The 21,853-nt window shown below is 39.6% G+C and overlaps 1 protein-coding gene across 3 annotated transcripts in view; it reads left to right on the plus strand.

Moving 5' to 3' along the window:
- The window catches only part of KIAA1328 (KIAA1328 ortholog), a 177,367-nt gene that overhangs the window by 110,451 nt on the left and 45,063 nt on the right, over positions 1-21,853 (plus strand). For all 3 annotated transcript variants that reach the window (XM_065861688.2, XM_071801873.1, XM_065861689.2), the window contains exons 7-8: positions 6,783-7,468; positions 10,295-10,390. In XM_065861688.2, coding sequence (XP_065717760.1) covers positions 6,783-7,468; positions 10,295-10,390 — 782 coding nt within the window. The remainder of the gene's footprint in view (positions 1-6,782; positions 7,469-10,294; positions 10,391-21,853) is intronic.

Genomic DNA, 21,853 nt, shown 5'->3' on the forward strand with positions numbered 1-21,853 from the left:
TAGCAGTGAAGACTGAAGCAGAGGCTTTCACTAACTCCACCTTCTCTGTATCCTATGTCACCTGCCCTGCACCCACTCTTAGAATGTCTTCTACCATACATCTTGGACTTCTTAGGCTAGATCAGTAGTAAATGAGTCTGTACGCCTGCCTTCAGTCACAAAGCCATGCTCATGGGTTAATGAGGAGTCAGAAGGCAACTGATTTGGAGCCAGGGTGTGGCGTGCTTGCTATGTGTTCCTTGCAGACTCTACACTGACACAGATATCTAATTGTGCTGTTCATCTCAGTTACCTTTTCTGCTGATATCTTCTTGTCTTTCTTGTAGTCATCATGGAAAACAATGGGTTTAAGATGTCTGTTATTGCATTTATGCTTCACAGACTGTTACATTCTCATCTTTTCATAATGTGCCACAGAGGTCCTTAAACCTCTCCTATGGAGCGGCACATTTTTAAGCTGATACCCAAATCTGGATGGATTTCACTGGTCTCCCTAGTGCTCTTAGGATAGAATAATGGTGGAGGACCCTTCTCCACCCAATTGCGAAGGAGTGTGAGATACAGCTTCCAATGGATAGCTTTTAAATTAACATTTCCATTTCCCTGTGTGTAGCCTTATCTTTACAGACAGGTGTATATGTGTTGGTAGAGGGGCTATTTTTGGCTATACTGTAGGAGAGCCTGAAGGTAATGAGTTGTGCATAGTAAATCTTGCTTACTCCATAATTTCCACTACATTTCAAATTAAGGGCCTAAATTAGGGTTAGTGTCAGACTTGCTCTTTTGCTATGTCCTAATTTTGTTTTAAAAGCACATAGCTAAGGACTTTAATATGTTTTAGATTCAGTGCTTGTAAGTTATACTAAAATCCCTAAGGGAGCCAAAATAACTTATTAAAACCGTGCAAATGTTTTTGACTGCTGCATTCTATTATTTTCTATTCCAGTGGTAGCATACAGCCTCTGCTGCTGATGGGCGGAGGAACCCAAACCTCCAGGGCCCATTAGACTTAACTTGTTTACTGCATTGATATCTATATGTTAAATGACAAGAGAGTTCAGGTTATTGAATAATTTAAAATTCAGCTCTAATTGGTGTCATATGACCTGGAAAAGGCCATGGATGACGCCAGGAGCATGCTGTGAAATTCTTATAAATAATTCATAAATTAGATCATTCATTTGCCTGGATGTCTTGTTAAATGCAGAAGTTTGTAAGTAATAACTGATGATATAACACCTGTAAGTATTTAGTTCATATGCTGGAAGGTAATCTACCTTGATGATCTTCTAGCAAAACCTGCCAGAGTATGAGAGTTAATTGCACTAGGGAGAATGCACTACATTTATTTGGGATGGGCTTTGGCAAAGCGTACTGTGCAGATGTTGCATTACGCATTCTCTGTCAGCTAGACAACTATTCTGTGTATGCCCATGTTAAAAATGCAGCTCATCACTCTTCTGCCCTTATTTCACATGAACTCCAAATGCACTGGGAAATGGTAGTGACCTGCTCTGCTCACAAATAGTATAGTTTTTGAAATATTTATCTAGGTCTTGAACTACTGATTCTTCAGTAAAATAAAGGGCAGAAGTAAAAAATTGAAGTCAGAAGATTGTGATTTTTCGTTTTTATAACGTTGGCAGCACACTGAATGTTAATAGTTAGACCTGGTGCTGTTAAGATTGGTATAGTGGCGTTTCTCTATAGCGCAAACAGGCCTGGTATAGTTTTGTTTCGGAAAGCAAATATGTTTGCTTAATTTTAGTGGTCAGGTATTGCATTGCCGTACGTAGGTACTGTTTGGGCTTAATGGGCATTCTACTCACAGTGACTTCCAAGACTCAATGCACAGGCGCCTCGCTTAAGTTTTCTTGAAGCGCTCTGTTATTAATGACTGCCTTATCAACCAGCGTAAAACCCGTTTGCTGATCTGAAATGGAAGCATTTGTTAGAGATTATCTACAATATTTGTGTAGCTGGAGAAGAAGGGTGGCATGTTTATGAATGCAAAATATGCACTTAAAGCTGAGTGCCAGCAAATGCTCACATGCCACTTTGAATGCAGGTTTTTGTGCACCTGGCATCCCGGCTCAAACCCTCTTAACAAAGAAGAGGAAAAAAAATTGAAGGCGACACAAACATAGGAGGTGTTCCTCTGCTGTCAGCTACCAGCTATAGATTCACTCTTTTGTGATGTGTTCCTGTTTTGTTGTGGTTTTTGTTTTATTTTGGTTTTTTTTTTTTCCTGGCTACACCTGTTCGGTATATTGAGTTCAATAGATTTTACAGGAAAATACAGACTTGTGACTGTCATTCACATAGTTTCTTTGATTTGAGACCGCTTGTTTTATTCAGTGCAATATAGCAATCATAGCTATACATAATTACTACACAAAATGGTGCTTTAATTCTTACTTGAAAAATAGTCAGCTTACCTTCTCAGTTATCTACTGTATTTATCTTAGATACTGACAGAGACAGTTGCTGAACTATTACCTGTGCACTTTGTAATGACTGAAATTAGGTTACTTATGGTAGAGATTTTAATAAAGGATTATATGAGTTAAAGAAAAAAATTTATGGACTTCAGTAGATCCTACTAATTTACTTTCAAATCTTTACCTTTTTACGTTCTCCTTGATAAATTCTTACAGGCGCTTGGAACGAATAGCTCCTTAATCACTAGTAATGCACTTCAAATAGTCCTATCATTTGAAATAATTGTTCCTAAAACGGCATTTCTGTTGCCCTGTTATCCTACCTGAGCTTATTTGTAATATATTCTCCTAATTCTACTGACAAGAACAAGTGCTTGTACTGTCGATAGACCTGCAAACCCAAAGCCAAGCTTTATTCAGATGAGACCCATATATCAACAACACATAGTGGTGACTGCATTCAGGTTTAGTATGTGTACCTTAGTGAGTGCATCATATGTGCCCTTGGTCTCTTTAAGGTGTCCCTGTGTATGGTAGCCTCTCCTTTGTCCATTTAGAAATTTTTGCTTCGTCTTTAAATATCTTTAAATCACTGCATTTCCCTTGTGGTTGCTGCTTCTGTTAATTCTTGGCTCCCTCCAGGTCCCTGCTCTGTTCTGAACCTCCATGGTCCTCTCTGTGTTACTCCCCCACCCCAAATCCGAAAATCCAAGTTAGGGAAATCTTCTCTAGATAAAATTGAGAACAATTTTACTTCCTTTTCTCTTTTTCTTTATTCGAATATATTTCATCTACAAACTACAGAGCCAGGTGCTATGGGTTAAACTCTGTTAAGATCTAGAGGAATTTTGCTGTTCACTGTAACAGCACTGTATTTTGCCCACTGGATGCACGGACCTGAACTTTCATCCTTGGTGTGCAGGACTTATTGAGGCAATGATTTTGGGCTGTTTCTTAAATGTGTTTTGTACACACAGAGCTACCAGCGAAATCTGTCAGGACCTTGCCTGTGTTGAGATTGTAAAATCTGGTCTGTTTCTAGTTAATCCCTTGCAGTACAAAGCCCAGTGTGCTGGAGTCAGTCTGTATGTGTCTTCTTTGCCAGCGCTGTGAATTAACACTGCAGAGCACACAACTTGCATTTAAGAAGAATTTGCAGAGATCATAATGCTGCATACATAAAACTCATGCACTGTTTGTCTGTTTGTAGGAAGTTTTAAGGACTGGGTGTTTGTTTAAGCTCTGCTCAGAATCCCTGAGCAAAAATCATAGGGATTGCAGTAAAGATTTCATAGAGCTCCCCACATGTCTTCCTCTTTAAACTCTTCTAAAGATTATTTGAACTATTTTTTAACATCTCCTTGTTTCCATGCAAGACTTTCACATCTGATCAAGTCTTATTAACTCCATATGTTTCAAGGAGCAGTCTGAGTTTGTTTGTTTGTTTAAGCCTCGGTTAAAGGAAGTTGTGTCTTTAAAAACCACACAGCAAGCCTGGAAGAGCCCCACAGAGGGGAAAGCACAGCTGTTCCATCATGGTCCGTCATGGTTTTCATGCGTCCCATAGGCAATATCTTTCTTAAACTCATCTTGTAAAATTACTGAATTCCTTATGCTTGCGAGTCTTTAGGCTCACAGTAGTAGGTGAGTCTGAAGGATTTTTTGTTCATTTTTCCCTTTCACCTGGTCTGTATCTTACAGACCAGACCAGACCTGTCATGGCATGCTCTGGTCTCATCTAACCAGATAAGTGTAAATGTCCATCCATTTTCCCTGTAGCCTCTACCATCCAGCTGTAGTTTTCGATTAAAGCATTAAGAGAAAAACACAAGGTGCTAACAAAGTTGTTGACTGTGTTCTGAGTCCCAATAGTTAATTCTTCTTTGGGGTTAGACCCTGCAAGGTACTGAGTAGCTGTCAGAGGCATGTGAAATTGGAACTTTCTGCCTAATGTGACCTCCTTCTTCTAAAGGAATAAAAAAAGCCCCTACTTGCATTCAATGACATTAATGAGAATTTTCCCCCCTGCAAACATATTGTAACTGTGAAATAACATTAAAGTTTCTCTGCCTTGTTATGAAGTCTTTAAATGTCAATGCCATTTCTGAGACCATCAGGGCAGATTTAATGGCAGCCAAGGTCAACAAATGCTAACTGGTACCTCTCTTTTAGGGCCTTCAGGGACTCTTAATAGAGTCTCAGCCATGAAGTTAATTTGCAATGTGGGCCTTTATTCTTAAACCTGGTCCTGATGATTATTTTGTACCATCTTCATTCATGTGCTTAGGTTTCTTAACATTTTCGTGTCTCTTCAGTCAATAAAACAAACTGCTAAATAAAGAAATTCTCAATCATTCCATCTTTCTGGGTCTTCTTTTTACTATTCCTTTTTAATCCTGTCTGTGGGCTGCAGAAGGGTAGGTGTATACTTTCTGTAGACCACCCTAACTAAGCTACCAGCTGTGGTCCTCTAAGATCCTCTAAGAATATGTTCAGGTCTGTCACCATCTGCTGTCCCAGGGGGCTGGGGAACTGGCCACCTTTAAAGTTTCTTTCTGCTGATACCATAGATGCTCTGCTAGCAGAAGCAGGTGAGCTGGGAAGGAAGAGATAGCATGTAGCCACAGGATTCTCTACTTTTGCTTGTCTGTATTTGTTCCTGTTGCTGGTCCCTTTATGTATTGTCTAATTTAGATTAAAAGGGCTTTGTAGCCTTTATTTGTCTAGAAAATATTGCAGACAAGGGTGGCACGCTACAAATAATAAATAGCAAAACTCCATCTTTTTGGCAGCATGTTGCATTTCTGCTCAGTTACCCTGCCAGCCCCTCTGACTTTAAAATATTTTAATGTCCTGCACTTTTCACCCAGTCCAAGCACCAGACTTCCGTCAGACATTTAGCACTGACATTAATGCAAATGCCTCCAACTCACTGGGCCCTTTGGGGCAAATCGTGACATCCTTGGCTTTCAATCAGATGTCAGAGAGGATATATTTGTATCCACAAAAGCAGAAATAATAAAATATCAGTATTCAGGTGCTAATCCACGTTAATTTGCATTCTGTGAAGTCTACAAGAAACTTGTAATTGGTTGTCTTGAAGGGCAGCAGAGTATATTTGGTATTTTGTTTATTTATAAAAAAGAATTTAAATTATACATATAAACACTGCATAGATTTGGATTATATCTCTCTTCTAATCATCACTAGACGCTTGCTTGCACTCCTAAATTTGAGTGTTTTCAGGCTTGCTGACTGCTTTGCACTCTATGTGGACAAAGCATTGCCAGAGTGCAAATAATACTTTTCTTTCTGTCAGTGGATACCAAATTTCCCTGCCAGACCACTTTCGCTGCAGTAATTTCATTATCTTTAACAAACCTGGCTTCTGTAATTAAAAAATCAGGTCTTTGTGAAAGGTCCAAAAGGCTGGAGGAGCTTAAATTTAGTATATTATTGAAATTAATGCACAGGTCTAGCAAAAGAAATGTGAGTGCCTGATTCACTGCTGTTCTGATGTGCATAAAAACTCAAACGCTTAACTGCCTAGATGAACCATAGTTCAAAGATACTCCAGGATGTAAGTAGGATTTTGATGTCTGTTACATAACATTCACAAGTATAACAAAACCACTAGAATTTACTTGCACTGGGTTGACAAATGTGAATTACAGTTGCTTGCTTTCTTTAGAGTTTTATCAGTGTATAATCACTTGCCCGGCTTAATTGAAAAATCACTTACGTTTATAGCTGATTTTAAACATGTTTTGTATTTAAATGACAGCTTTTGATGTACAACGATTTTTTACAGAAAGTAGTTGGGTTTTATCTGTGTTTCTGTAAAGATATTTCAGAAACTCTCATCAAATTTCCAGCGGTAAGTAATATCCCATTCAGTGCAAGGTGAAATGTTTTACATCAAGTCTCCTGCTGTGTAATGGCCAATCAAAGAGTATTTATAGTGGCTGAATGGATTTTTTGGCTCGGTATTCAAAATTAAACATTTTCAAACATTAACATTTAATGTTTTTTGCCACTCTTCAAGTTGATTTTATGTAACCCTAGATGCTCACAACTACTTGATACTCTGAAGCGACTCATTTTATGCTGAGGATCCTGCAGGCAGTAGTTTTACATTTATTACAGTTGTGTAGATGGAATGAAATGTAGATTTGATAGCAGATTCGTGTCTGTCTTCTGATAAACATTTTCTCGGGTTTGGCTGTATGTCCATCAGCATGATGCAGCAAGTCTGTTTCTGAGAGTACGCATTTACCAAGTGAAATTAATGAGCAAAGATGAATTTTGGTAATTCACAGGAAATTGTTTTTCTTATTGCAGGCATCCGGTAAGAAGAGCTCATGCCAGCAACCGTCTTCGGAGCTAGATGGTTCCTACTTGTGTATCGGGGGACCGCAAACTCTTTATAAGAACAGTAGAGCATCAAAAGCTGGAAGCCCAGCCCGTGCTGCATTGTCTCAGTCTTGCAGGAATAATCAGGATTGCAGGACTGAAATCCATTGCAACCATCAGGAGTGTCTGAAGGAATATCCGATAGAAAATGGCTTTCACAGAAAGTGTAACAATATGATTTCCCCACCCAAGCAGGGCAGTCCTCACCGTGTAAAACTGGCTCAGGAGATGGACCAGAAAGCCAATGAATTTCAGAGCCTGTGCCCTCAGCAAGCGAGTCACAGTTGTGCCTGCAGGCATGCAGGGAGCTCGGGGAGCAGGCAGGAGAACCACCATGTCAGCCAGGTACTGAGAAGACACTCTGGTCCAGTTCACAAAGCCTGTGATTATTCCAGGCACTCCCAAGTTTCTGGGCTGAACGACAGTGCAGAATCAGGACGTAAAGAAACAGAGCAGGCTAAAAGGTTGTATGAAGAAAGAAGGCACAAGCTGCTTCTTCAGAAGATGGAGCTGGAAATTGAAAAGGAACGACTCCAACATTTGTTGGCTAAGCAAGAGGCAAAACTGCTCCTAAAACAAGAGCAACTACACCAGTCCCGTATGGATTATAACAGGTGATTTTGAGACTTATAGTTTAAAAAAAAAAAAAATCTAAAATTTCTAATGAAGACATGGGAAATAGTTCAAGCAGGAGAATGGAACTGATAAAATAAGATAGGCAAGACCTGTGGCACAAGTTCTCTCTGACAGTGATTTAGAAGAGAGGAGACTTTTTACTATATTAGTATATACTGTTGGGAAACAGCATGAGGAAAACAGTATGTGGTAGAAAGAAAGGCAAAGAAAAGCAGTGCTGAAAGACTAAGTAGGAAAAGAGAAGCAGTAGAAAAAAATGAGAGGTTGATCTTAGTGCAAGCACTTCAAGGAATTCAGACATTTGGCAAGAGAGCAGTGTGAGTGTGGATGACATAGATTTGGCATTTACCCTTCTTTCCTTGGAGAGGTCTGTTTTGAAGCCTTGCACCTTACTGGGTAGGGACTGGAAGAAGTGTCTTTTACAGAAAAGATGGAGATGATTTTATATATATATGCAATATATATATTTACTTTATATATATATTTTTATATACATACATATATATATATATATGGAAAAGGAAGGGAGCTCTGTGTACCAAGGAAAATTTCTTTCCAGTGATGTTTGTGGAAGGGAGACTGGGACTCAATACATGCTTAAACTAGGCAATAAATATAGAAAGGTGGGATGTGGCTTGAAAGGCCCATGAGCTTGTTGCACAGGGTAATACCTTCCTGAAAATCAAAATGGAGTCTCTGGGAAAGAGGGAGAGACTGCTTTATTAGCATCACATCACTGAGTGGAGAGGAACAGGGAAAGAAAGTGAGCTGAAGCAAGTTGAATTACTCAGTGTACCTCATTTGAGTACTAGCATTTCATCTTTTGGGAAGGGAGAGCAATGGGCAAAAACCTAGCAGTCTTTTAGAAGAAGCAATAAGAGGGTTTCACAAGGATGCTTACTTCGATACTGTTTTAATATGGCAACTGCTGACAGCATCCCATGAGAGTCTGCATTACATGACCCACTTCCTGCATTCACGTATTATAACCACCATGAACAAATAAATCACTTTCTCTTCTTAATCCCAGCCCCCTGGTTACTTTTAAAACTCCGAAAGAGTCTACAATAATTTAGGTGGTCTGTTGTTCATTGTCTTGGCTTGTGGCTTACATTGAAAATCATGTGTTTATATGACTTTATAGGACTTTAAAAATGCCTGTCTTAAAGGCAATCACAATTGTGTGTCTTGAAAATGACTGAGGTCACAAACAAAGGATTATGACTTCAGGTGAGAATTAAGTAGGAACAGATGGATTCTTAATCATCAAATACTTTAATTCTATGCATGCATCTCTCTGATGAAAAACAAGTAGAATATGAAGGACATAACAGACTGAGTCTTTGGTGATTTTGTTTCTAATGGGTATTTTTCAGCAGTTGAAGCATCATAATCCCAGGAAAAAATGAACCTTAAATAATGATGTGCTTGTTAATGCCATTATGCCTACTTTAGCAATTTTTTTTCTAGAAAAAAAATGTCACGGTTCACAGAGCTCTAGTTATCTAAAAGAATTCTGTGAAATAAAATAATGTATGATCAATTTGAGGGCTCAGTATTTTTGTGGTCTCTTTCCTGAGGTGCACGTGAAAGCACATTTGCCATATTGTCTGCAAGAAAAGCAACTAGGATATAGTATGCTTGCTCTTAAAAATATTCAGTCTCTTTAGAATTAAGTGTTTGATATTTACAGATAAATCTCTTAGGAATCATAGTTCTGTTTCAGTTCTAGGTATGTAATTCACTTTTGCACTTGATAACAGGGTAATTTTGTATACTACAAGCAATAAAAATTTGTTTAGCTAAGCTCAAATACCCTTCGCTTCATTGTCAGGAGGCTCTAACCTAGTTCGTCTCTTAACATCATGACAGTTTTAAAAAAAAACAATACAACAAAAATCCATTTCCAGATAGTGTTTATTTTTGTCTGTCCTTCTGCATGAGTGGCGTGCTGGTTAAGGTCCATTCTGAGCTGCTGAAAGTATTGACATTGAATGACAAGTAAAAGGTCTGGCCATTTGTAATTATTGGCTATTAACTCTTCTGCTCTTTTAGCGAAAGTATGAATTGATCCTTTTTTTGTCCATGCTGCATCATAACTGCATTTCAGTTTCCCACATTTCCCTATTTAGTGTTAAGTGAGCATAGTACTCTCAGTTTGCAGGTTTTCTCTGTGAAATAGTTGCTCAGCTGTCAAAAATACCATGTGTGCAGGTGAAGGGACCAGTTCTGTGACTCCTCCTGGCGCCAGCCACACCAGAACACACAAATACGGGTAAATTCTGAAAACAGGAATTTTATTCATATAAAAAGGGAGAAGTAGCTCTATTGTTGGCTATTCTACCTTCATTAGAGAGAAAGAAGAAGGAGGAATAATCTGTTAAAAATAGAGCATCATCTGTGGGTCTACAGTTTCAGGAGATGCAACCATCTCACGCAAATTATGTGTTTTATTCAGTTCCTGGATGGTGCTTTAGGGCTCTGTTGCTGCTGGAGCTGTAACCTCAGTGCAGTGGGGATGTTTGTTATTGAACACTATGACCATTTTCTTAAGGGTCCTTGGAAATCAGTGAATGAAATTTTCCAATCTTTTAATAAATCGAAACCCTTAGAAGCAAAGGCACTGGACATAAGTCAGCCTTCCAATACAAAAGTATATTTGAAAGCGTGAAAACAGTTGTGAAGGCTTCTACATTTAACATGATTAAGTGCCCTGTTTGGAGACAGACAACTCACCTTTTTGTGGTAATTTCCTGATGTGATGATTTGACCAGCTACAAAACCAGCTAACTCTGCTTTTTCAGATTTAGAGGCCACGTGCCTGGTTCAGAAGACGTGCCCATTGATGAAGCACCTGGAGAAGTTGCTCTGATGATGAACGGCAACAGCATGGGGCTAAGGTAATTTCTTTCTTCACTTCTAAGTACTTCACAGTGTCAGTATATCTTCTTGACAGTGTGCTGTTGGCTGCTCAGTGTATTTGTTCATGTGTTTGTTTCAGATTAAGAGCTTTTTTCTGCAGGAAAGGTAAATTCATTGGCTGTTGCATTTTATGAGTCAACTCAATGGTTATGCTGACCTGTCAAGGTCTAGGGGTTGACTTTCTGTGGAGATCTCAGGTTTTGTGTGTCGTCTCTTAAGGACACTAACCTAGCCTAGTGCAAAATGAGTTTTCACAAAATCTTGGGTTTTATTCTTTATTCTAGGTACTGCTTGTTATCTTTTCAATTAAGATCGTCTCTTCATTCTTCAGACCTGATGTAAAAAGTATGTTATCCTTTAACTCCCAGATAGAAACGATCTTTTACAATTGGTGACAGTTACTTGTTTTTCAAGCAATGCTGTGTTGCACCCTTGCTTCAGTATGATCAGAACAAACTACCACTGAAATAACTGGAAGCGGAGTTAAGCCAGTATTTAGCTCTTTATCTCAATTTTGCATGCTATTTAAAACTTTAATCAATACATTATTGTGCGATCTCTCTGTCCCGCCCTGTCACATTTCCTGTTACCACTGGAAGAAGATTCAGGCTTATTAAAAAAGCAACAAATAAAAACTGTGGCTTTACAGGGTTTTTCTCCCTTTCTCAAGATGTAACAACTTCTTGTTCTGTGCTTTAACTATATGTGTCCTTTTGACCCAAGTATCCCCTCTGTGGTGGACAAGAGGAGCAGCTGCTCTTTGAATGGGCCCTTCTTAGTGGCAAGAGAAGACTTTAAAATAATAAGCTTTTCTCTCCATTATGAGAATACTGGAAGAACTGTTAATTTATTTATAAAGTAAGGGTCCAATACTTTCATTTATTTATTTTTCTTTAACCTCAAGTGATACAGATTTCCTTTAATTTTTCTGAGATCTGTTTTTGTTGAAAAGGGATAAGAGTTCTTTCTCCAGAACTACAGAAGTTACTTATTTCTTTGGAATGCTTCATTGCTTAACCAGGTGTTTGGCTGCTGTGAGCTACTGGCATATCCTCATTGTATTCTGATGCTTTTTTGTCTCATTTTCGCACAGACTGAAGCGATCAAAGTGTGATCGTTGTAAGAAAATAGATAGAGAGTCATTGTATGTGTAAGATGCAGTAGCACTAAGCCCCTTGGAGGAAAAATGCAACCTAGAACATCTGTAGGGCTGTTTGGCAACAGTCTTCCAAAAACCTGCAAAAATCTACATAGCCTAGGAGGGAAATTGAGGAAAACCTGTGCCATTAACAAAATGAGAGTTCCAGATTTCAAAAGGTTCCCCGCCCGCTCTTCATTCCCCTGGTTTAATTTACTGTAATTTTTCAAAGTTAGTGTGTGTTCGTGCAGTCTCAAGTTGCCGTGCCAGCTGGTTCCAAAGTTTGGCAGCGAAACACTTGGAAGTTTTTCTTCCTATCTGCCATCTTCCGTTTCGCAAAGGTTACCAGATGAATGGTCCCTAAATAATTTACTCTAATGTAGGGCTGAAAGAGGCTACGGAAGACAAGTCCATTTGTCTCTTTTATGCATTTGAATATGTAAGTGATGTTTTCTTCAGTATCGAGGGAGGGCGTGCAAGTGTGTGGCTAGAGCTTAGAAAGGAGGAAGAGCTGGTAGGAATATATCCTTCATTTTAACAGTCTCTTTTTTCTTTTTTTTTTGGAGGGGAGGTGTGTTTGTTGTGTTGTTAGTTGCTTTTTAATTGACCTGCCAAACAGTTCGTATTACAGCTGATACTATCAGAACCCTAATGGAAAACAAACCCACTCTGAGTTCCAGTTCATACATGAGAGCTCCTCTAGCAAACCTCATGGCATGAAACTTGATTTTAGTTTTCAAATAAGCCAAACTTAGCTTAAAAACATCCTGGTATTTTAAAGGAAATTGTGGAAGTCCTTTAAAAGGACTGAAGTGAGATATTGGAGTTTAGAAGTAAAATAAATAATATAATCAAGAACTGAAAAACATAGGGTTTTTTTTATAATTAACAGCTCATTTTGAGTTAATTATCTACAATTACGAAAATCTAATTGCAATTTATTCTCTACTATCTGTGGGAAGAATTGTAGGCAAGGGAATGTGCATCACTACCAGGCATAAATGCTATAGGATGGGTACAAATAATAGAGGAGCCCTTAATGAAAAACAAAAAGCAAATAGGAGCGTGCAGCTGTGCCAGGCTATTGAAAGGTAATTGTAGTCAGAAATGAGATATGTACTTTAAAAGGCATCTTGTCATCTCCTGGAGGGATTAATTTTTTCCCTCCTTGAAAAAGGAAAACAAGATTCCATCAGCAAATACAGTACAGAGCTTGATTTCTGAATCAGACATTGGTCACACTCTATCTGTAAAAAGGCAAACTTTCGTCTTGGGGACTGCCACAAACTATAGACAAATTTTCTAATAGCTGCCTGTTTTGTTTCCTCTTCAAAATGTGCCATTATGGTTTTTTCTTCATTATCAAAGTCGGCAAGCATTGTCCATCTCAGCCTCTTTGGATGGTCCTGGTGTGAATTTGCAGGGTTGAATTTGTGATTTCCCCACTGGATGTCTTGAGGAGGTGCTGGGAAGAAAAGTGTCTTGTCTCTTTGCCTGCTTGCAGCTGGGCTGTCGTGTGGGACCTAAAGAGTCTTCAGATGCAGGATCTCCAGTTCTCCAAGGTGCAGCAGTCAGAGCAGGTTTTATTGAGGATGGTTTTCAGTAGCTTGGAGTGCTCCTAAGTGAGCCCACAGCCAATTTTCAGCTATGGAGACAGTAACTTGTACAATTAATGGCAAGTTGTCTGTATAATTTCAAGTCTGCCCCAGTGTGCAAGATGCTTTAAAATATTCAAAATAAAAACATAACCTGATGCATTTGTTTAGCATAAAACAGCCTTTTACAAAGCGCTTCCCATCTCCCAGTCGCAGATGCTTGGTACATGCTCAAGTACCCACTCCATGTGTATTCAGCAGGATCAATACACCAGCACCTGCTTTTGTGTGTGCTTCTGACGTCTGCAGCTGGGAGAGGAATTTTAAAACAATCCACTCTTCTCTCTTTTATTTAATCTTAACTTCAGATCTGAATGTCATGGTAGTGAGGCCTATTTAGTAGCACCAACTAGAGAAGGTAAGGTTTGCTACTTTGCAAGTACCCCTTCCTGGAGTTGTGCTATGTGCCTAAATCTTAACATACAAGGTTCCCTGATTTTCTGATTCTTCGATTTCCTGTATAGTTTTGCCAGTACAGCTTTCTACTGCCTTCTCTCTAACACGTGTCTTTTCCTCACATTTCACACAATGCTGCCACTGCACCTCTGCACTGACCTGTGCAAAATGTTATAAATAGGAATTGTTGGTTACAGCAGCTATCAGATGGGTGTACAGTTATCTGCAGGCACCCTCTCAATGTATGCTGCCTGGTTAAAGCATTTCTTTACTGGAGTAGTAAAGATTTGCAGGTGGAATTTGCCACCTTTAATTTCATTGAAGGCTTTTTATATTTGAGTGCTTCATTCTATGTTACCAGTGTGTATTTTTTCCAGTTTGTGTTTTTAGTTAGTTGAAAATATCAAACACAGAATTCAGCAGTATTTTCCCCCTATTCGAATGCTCATTGCTATGGTGATAGTTCCAGGAGGGAATACTGTCAGGGGTCTTTTAAAAGATTTTTATGTTTATGGTGTAACTATTTTTATTGTCTTGTGAGAGAAGGTGACAATTATCTCTTGCTCCTTGTTTAATGCTTTGTTATGAACTCGATTTTTTTTGTGGCTTGTTAGACATGCAGGCATCTTTCTATGGTGATGTGCAGGCATGCTTCTGTGGGTTTTTTCTAAATAGTCAACGCAATTAACTCGTCGTACAGAGGAACACAGACTCGCAGCTCCCCCTGCTGTCACAGGCATATTCAGGTTTGTTCACACACTTCCCCCCTCCAAGTAATTTTAAAATAAAATAAAAAATACACTCAATCACACTGTTCTTCCACCTCTGACCTGACTCGCGCTGGCCTCATTATTCCCATTTTTGGCAGGAACCGGTATTTAAAAATTGATGGCAATAGTAGCACCCATTATTTTTTTTTTCCTATTTGAAGTTTTCTTGTCAGTTCTTTTTCGTGTCAGTCTGTGTCACCTCCTGTTACTCTTGTCCTGAGCCTCTGGAGGAGAAACCATCACCCGTGCCACAACTGGCTCGTTCTCCAAGACCTCCCGGGCTTCAGTTCATCTATGGGTTGTCCTTGATGTCTTGAGGTGCATTTGTGTACCACTTAGACAACTTTTAGGAATGTATCCAATACAGTTTGTTGGTATTTTTTTTCATCTATTTGCTGTTTTGGCAGACTGGCAAATTAAATTGGGCTGAAAGCAACTGTGCTTGCAAATGGCCCATAAAATCTGTGTATTTGGAAGCTTCTTACACACTTTTCAGTGCTTCTTTTAGCGCCCATCTTATACTTTCTTGTTCCAGATAATTTTATATTGAAGTTTGTATCATTTTTAGATAGGATATTTGTGGATCGGACACTTGTTTGGCCGATAAGAAAAGTGCTTGCAGATCTGACAGTAGCGCAGATGCTGAATTAGGTGCAGATATGAGTTTTTCTTTCTCTTGTGGCGCTGTCTGGCTATATATAGGCACAGCATCCCTTCAACAGATGGCTGCTGGAGCCTGTTGTGACGTAACGAGAGAGTATAGTTGGAGTTACATATATATATTTTTGGTTCATTAATGTGCAGACTCTGAAGGTATTTTGTTTTCATGTGCAGAGTGAAGGCTTTAGTTCTGATGTTGTTGCTAAAAGCTTATTGCTGAATGGGGGGCGAGTGGCAATATTTTACATACGCATGCATGTCTTTATTTTTTTTTAAGGTAGGCAGTGATCCTTATCGGACTGCGGAGCGAGGAGTTCATTTCTGCTGACCTGATTGCTTAACTAATCTCATTTTCAGGTTTACTTTCAACTGCAGCAGGGTTTTGAAGCTGCCTGTCGTACATTTACCTGAATTATGCTGATTCTGGTCTCATGATCACGTGTGCTGCACACAGCAGTATTGCATCATTTCCATTACAATCCCAAGTAACCTTGGGCAGGAGGCTTACTGATAGACCTGAGGTGTAAGATGTAAGTAGGAGATACCATAAGTAGTTTCTGTATGTAGATGGAGCTAACCTGTAGGTGAGCTCTTCAAAATGCACAGGAACTCTGGTATTAGAAACACCACTAAACATAGGGTGGCAATCACAGAATCACAGAATGTCAGGGATTGGAAGGGACCTCGAAAGCTCATCCAGTCCAATCCCCCCCGCTGGAGCAGGAACACCCAGATGAGGTTACACAGGAAGGTGTCCAGGCAGGTCAGTTAAAATAAGCTTGCCATAACTCCAGTACTTTAGTATCTTCACAAAACTTGCATTTCCTGCCAGTCATTTGCATGGTATAGTTCTGTAATATCACATATCAGAACTGAAAATGCCCAGAGATTTTTTTTCTTTGGGTTGAAATATTTAAAATTTATGCATCTCCTGAAGGAGTTTGTTCGTTGCCAACACTTGCAGACAGCGAGAGACATTTTTGCAAGTCATTTGCATATCCCTTCTTTACAGAAAAATGTAGACACTGTTAGTTTACTGCCTGAATCGAATTTCGAAAGCTGAATTCTATTTTTATAAACTGTAGTGGAATACTTTTTCAGTCATATCATTTTGTTACTTTTTATTTTTGTATGTCGCCTTGTATGAAGAAAAAATGATGTTTAATCTAGATATTCGCATGTCCCAGAAATTTTCGAGTTTGGAAAGTTACGAAAAAGATCTTATAAAACAAAATGTTCTGGAAGGTAGTTTTAAATTAGGAGATTTTAAACCCACACGCACAACTTGCACACCATTTAAAAGCTTATATCAGAACTGATGGGGCAGGACTAAGAACAAAAGCTATTGGTATTACAAAGTTAAGCAAGAAATGCTCTGTACCCTGCTGTTCTGGCCATGATTACAGCTGCTCTAAGCTAAAACCCACTCCCCCACCCCTCTTGTGACCTTGGCTGCACTTCAGCACACAGAGAATTGAAGCAAAAGGCAAACTCCAGTAAATATTAGATTCTGCCATTTGCAGATATACAGACTACATATAAAGATAACGGCACACGTGCTCTCACTCGCTTCCCAGCTCTCACTTTCTGTGGAGTGGACTTTGTGTATTTGCCACTGAATTATTCTGACATAAAACTTTCCAGACCGCACTGGTGTTTTGAGCTGAACTCTGTGGCTTTGCATGGGTGCCGAGGCTTCGCAGAACTACCCATTACATTTATAACAGTGCTAATTTTTGAGAGCCACGCAGAGAAAATTTCAGATTCAGCCCAGCTGATTTGTTTCTCACACTGCTCCTGCGGTGAAGAGGATTGATTTTTGTGTTTCTTTTGATATTTGGCTTCCTTTCCTCTGGTACTCAGTGCTTCAGGCCTTAATCCTTTAACCTTGAATCTGAGCATCAAGGCTTCAGGAGGGATCAGGCCTTTTGATGGAGGGAGAACATCTTTTGTTGTACCAAATGGTTGGGAGTGGTATAAGGCAAGACAGCTCTCCAGACAGTATATATTGCTCTGTTGTGTTAAAAGACTATAAACAGAGGGTGGGTTTAGTGGGGATTATAGATAATCTAGAGGAAGGTGGGGTGTCAGAAGCAATGGGAAAGAGTTAATGACTTTTTCTTTAACATTTCACCAGTAACCAGTCTATCATGACAGATGTGTACTGGGTTGCCAAATGCTATAGTCTGATTTGGGTAACGGTTCAAAGCTCAGCATGTCATGGAAATGGCAGCGTGGTCCCCGATGGAGCAGGGGAGAAAAGGCTTTTCAGCTTCTCAAAGGGCAGTATTTGTGGAAACAGATGCTTGCCTGCCCTACCCAGCATAAAGAACAGTTCTGCGGGCAGCCGGGAGAGTTCGTACTGCTGGATTTTTATAGGATCATTAATTATATGTTATAAGGCAGCTAAGCATGGCATTCCTAACTCGATGAATACCATTATGAATGGCCTTTTCATATTCTTCATCTCATTATATTAAATGCATGTGACCTGAAGTTTAGCTAAAGTTATTGTTCAGGTTAACTTTCATTTAGTGGTTGCCCTAATTTTAGAAACAGTATGATCTTTAGATTTTATGGAGAGACAGGTTTTTTTATGCATGTTTTTGCAGCATTATTTTACATAATTTCTTCTGGAACTAGGTAGGCACCTCTGCGAGGTGGCAGGGAAGGGATTTAGTCAGTCCTTGATTTGCCTGGAGATTTCTATATCCACGTCCCTGGATGACAACATCCAGTTACACGGATTTGGCTATCATCTCTCTGCCAATAACTCTTAAACCCTCTGCTCTGTTCCGTCTAGTCTTGCATATCTGTCTGCCTCCCTGACACATAAGCCTGGTTGTTTCGCCTTCAGATCATTCCTAATCTGGCCAAAACAGAACTCCTTACTTTTTCTTCCGAATCTCTCTTCACTTCTGATTTTGATAACGCCACGTCCTCACTGTCACTCAGACTCATAACCTCGGGGTCACTCTCCTTCTCCACACACATCTGGGCTGCTGACAGCTATTGCAGCTTCCTTCTCCTTGGCAGCAAAAACCTACCTTCAGTGTGTCCACAGTTAAACACCACCCCTTGCTCTAGTCCTTCCTTTTGCACCTTGACTACTGTAAAGTCTTTTTCGCTCAACATTCATTCCCCTCATTCAAAGTAACTTTTGCAAATGGATATCTTGGCTGCTTATTCAGATCTTGTCGCTGTTGCTTCTCTGAAATGCTCCTTCAAAGACCACTTGTCTACTGCATCAGTCTGCAGGGCTCTGCAGAAATTCACAAAAATGCTTATTTTGCATTTTATCTGCCACCTTCTCTTCCTTACTCCTTCATTTACGTGAGACTTAATGTTGTTTTGGGTGTTGTGTGAACATCCAGCCACTTGCTCTGACCATGTTCCTTAACTCTTTCTGACTTTTGCTGCCGTTGAGTCACATCGTGGTGACTTCTGCCTCCGTCTGTTCTGACTACATCTTTCCTTTATCATGTCGTATGCCTTTGAGATGTTTTTAGAGTTCACCCTTTTTTTCAGAGGTTTTTTACAGATTTTCAGAGTGCTTTTTTTCCTTCCCACCCCCAGTCCTAATTTGATGAGTTTCAAACTAATCCGTCTCTTTCCACTGACCATTAGGATGGTCTCTGCCCAGTAAATCCACCTAAAATCTAAATCATGCTCAAAATATATCACCAGTGACCTGGGGAGAGAAGTATTGTAACTCACCCGTAGTGACAAATCGTCAGCTCTTAGGTGTTGAAAAGTTTACATATATCTTCTAGCACACACAAGAGTTTCAAACAAAACAATATGCAAGAATAATGTCTTCAGTCTTCTGTCAATCATGCCAGATTTCACCACTTTGTGTAATACATGCCTTTCTGTTTGATCGATGTGTAGTTAATCCTTTTTCCTTTTTAACTTTGTACTGCTTTAATCTCCATCTACATCTTGCATCCTTTTTGACATGTCTCTGAGAGATGGGCTAAATTTATGTACTGGCTGTAGACTCGACAGGACCGAGGTGGTTTCACAACACAAATAATGAAAACCCCTAAACCCACGCACCGTTTCAGAGCGGTCCTGGTGGCAACAGCTCTGGGCAGACGTTTCCAAGCAGGCTATAACAAACTTGTGCAAAGGCAGGCTTCCAAGACCAAAGCTTGATAGCAGTAGCCTTACGATGGCAAGAGATGCTCATATGCGGGCTAACAAAAGTACAGGGTGTATTTGTCACATTCGGTTTCTAGAGGCCGGGAACCGGCAGCCCAGGGTCTGGGCAGAGCCCATGGTTTCACTGCACACAACCTCATGCCAGGATCTCTTCTCCCTTGTTTCCTTCCCTGGTACTGAACATCAGAGCGTGCCTCACTGATAATGTGCCTCATCATGAACCAATAGTTTCTGTCTGGTGTCAGTTCTATTATGGCTCTGTATTTCCTGAATATAAGCGTACAAAAATGTTAAATCTGTTCCGTGAACATCCTGGTTGAGTCGATATTCACTAGTGCTGTCACATTCACATAAAATCCATGCACTGAACAGAAATCTTTATTGTGTTGTTTTTGTGGAGCCCAGACTGTGGTTTTTAGAGTTGTATGTCATCAGTTAGGCATCTAAGACTGTATTGTACTCGCAATATATACCCTGTTTTTCAGTCACTAGCCATCATTCTCTATGAAATACTTCAGTAGATTCAAGACAACTGAAGTGGCCAGAAGTGGTGTTTTAAACCTTTATGAATAGCTACCTTGTCAAGTCTACATCTGTTGGGTGTGGTAATCCAGTAATCTGAGTAAATTCCAAAGTCTAACTTCTCTATTTACTTCTTTTTTTGGTCTATAGGATTTTTTTAAAGCAGATCAATAAACAATCTCAGTGTTTTCATTTTAGTAAGCAATATAATATAGATGAGTACTGGTGTAGTAGTAAATCATTAATATACTCCTTAATCATAGAGTGACCATGTCCAACAGGTGTGATTTATTAATGGAAAAAAGGCAGATGTGGTGTACAAATCCATCAGGAGGGGTGTTCCCAACAGAAGTGGGATAGTGTATGACACCGTTTTAAAAGACCTGGTGTGAGAGCATTTGGGATGCCATGTATATTTATAGTTACACAACTGGCTATATTCTAATATGTTGGTTTTGATCACTGCACAAACTCAGCATCAAGAACCACATCAGGGTTGTATCTGACACGGGAAGGCCTCTGTGGTGCGTGGAGACACAATGGCATCACGTTAGAGCTGTACCTTGTACCTGGACGGAGCCTGTGCCAACACACAGACCCTCTGATGGCTTTTTGGAATAAGGAAAGCATTGCAGTCTCCAGATTCATCAGTCCCAGGAATTATAAGACTTCTACACTATAAGACTGCTATAACTCTAAAACTCAATAGTAATCTGTGCTTAAAATGCTTGATTCAATCACTATGTGATACAGATAAAGATGATCAGAAAAAGAGGGCAAAATCTTTATGGGAAAAGATGGATCCTGTAAGGTTACTCCTGTGTTGTTTTCAGTGATAATGGTTACTAATCATTAGAGAAATCAGATTCAAGGATAGCAGCCTCAGAAGAACAAGAAAAACATCTAATCATGTTTATTATAGAATTTGATGCACTTAGGAAAGGTTTTCTGTGCAATGTGTTCCCTGATACCAGGGGAGCTGTCAGTGACCCAGAAGGTCACTATAGGATTCTTAGAAGTAAGTGTATTTGTCTGGGTTAGTGCCGATTGATTTTCATTGCTATCGGTGTGAGAAGTTTTTGACTTTGTTCCTTCATTTCCTCACTTAGAAACCAGGAACAATCATTTATCATGCCAGTATCCTGAGTATTGAAAGTTTTCATGTATCAAGTGCAAATTTGTCAATGAACAGAAGCAACTGTAGATGTTATGTCTTTTATAACTCCTCTGTCCACAAATAGGCACTACAGGATCCTCCAAAACTCTTGTTTTCTTGCATATGTAACTCTTCATAATAGGTACACACAAGAGTGCAATCTTAAATATCTGTTGCTTTAATTAGGCATCCCTTCAAAATGTCTTGTTAGTAGGGCACACTGGAAAAACTGTGAGTACCTACTTTCCAACTATCATTGTGTCCCTCCTTTGCTATATCGTCACTTATCCTTAGCAAATAATTGTTCTGTGATGTGATCCATGGTTAGAAAAAGGGCTTTTGCAGTTGCTGCTCATTTACTGAAAGCTTCTTTTACCAACACCTATCAACCTGTCCAGAAACTTCTATGGAGGAGTGATAGCTTATGTACCAATAGTCTTAGTGAAGGAAAACATAAGGACACTTGCACAAGCAGGTGGTTACGTGCACACCCAGACCCATCTCTGCAGCAAGAACTCAGCCTGTTTTGTAAAGTCTTTGTCCTGGGTGAGCCAAGTTGAGAAGGGATGATGCATTGTTCTTCTACGCCTTTATCACAACCAAATTGCAATCTAATTTGAGGGATGTTTGTTCAGGAGATAGCTTGCGTATGGCATTTCCATGGGCACCTTGTGAATGGGGCTGGCTCTCAGCCAGGCAGTAGTGCGGCTGGATAAGGCGCTAAGACAGGCATTTACTTTGCTGAAGAGCATGTGATTCTCCTTCTGAAGGAGAGAGTGACGTGGCTTGATCTACTGGAGAAGTTTGGATTTAGTTCAAAAACTTTGTCCTAAACAGGCTTTTGCATCATTCCTTATGGTACTTTCACTGGTGACAGCTAGGCAGGCTTTTCAGATATACAGATGCTGTTTTGAAGGATTGTTTTTATACCTATGACTTGACATTTACATGACTTTCTTTTGTGAAGGCTGACAGCACTG

This window comes from Patagioenas fasciata, chromosome Z (assembly GCF_037038585.1).
Source record: "Patagioenas fasciata isolate bPatFas1 chromosome Z, bPatFas1.hap1, whole genome shotgun sequence".
Taxonomy (NCBI): domain Eukaryota; kingdom Metazoa; phylum Chordata; class Aves; order Columbiformes; family Columbidae; genus Patagioenas; species Patagioenas fasciata.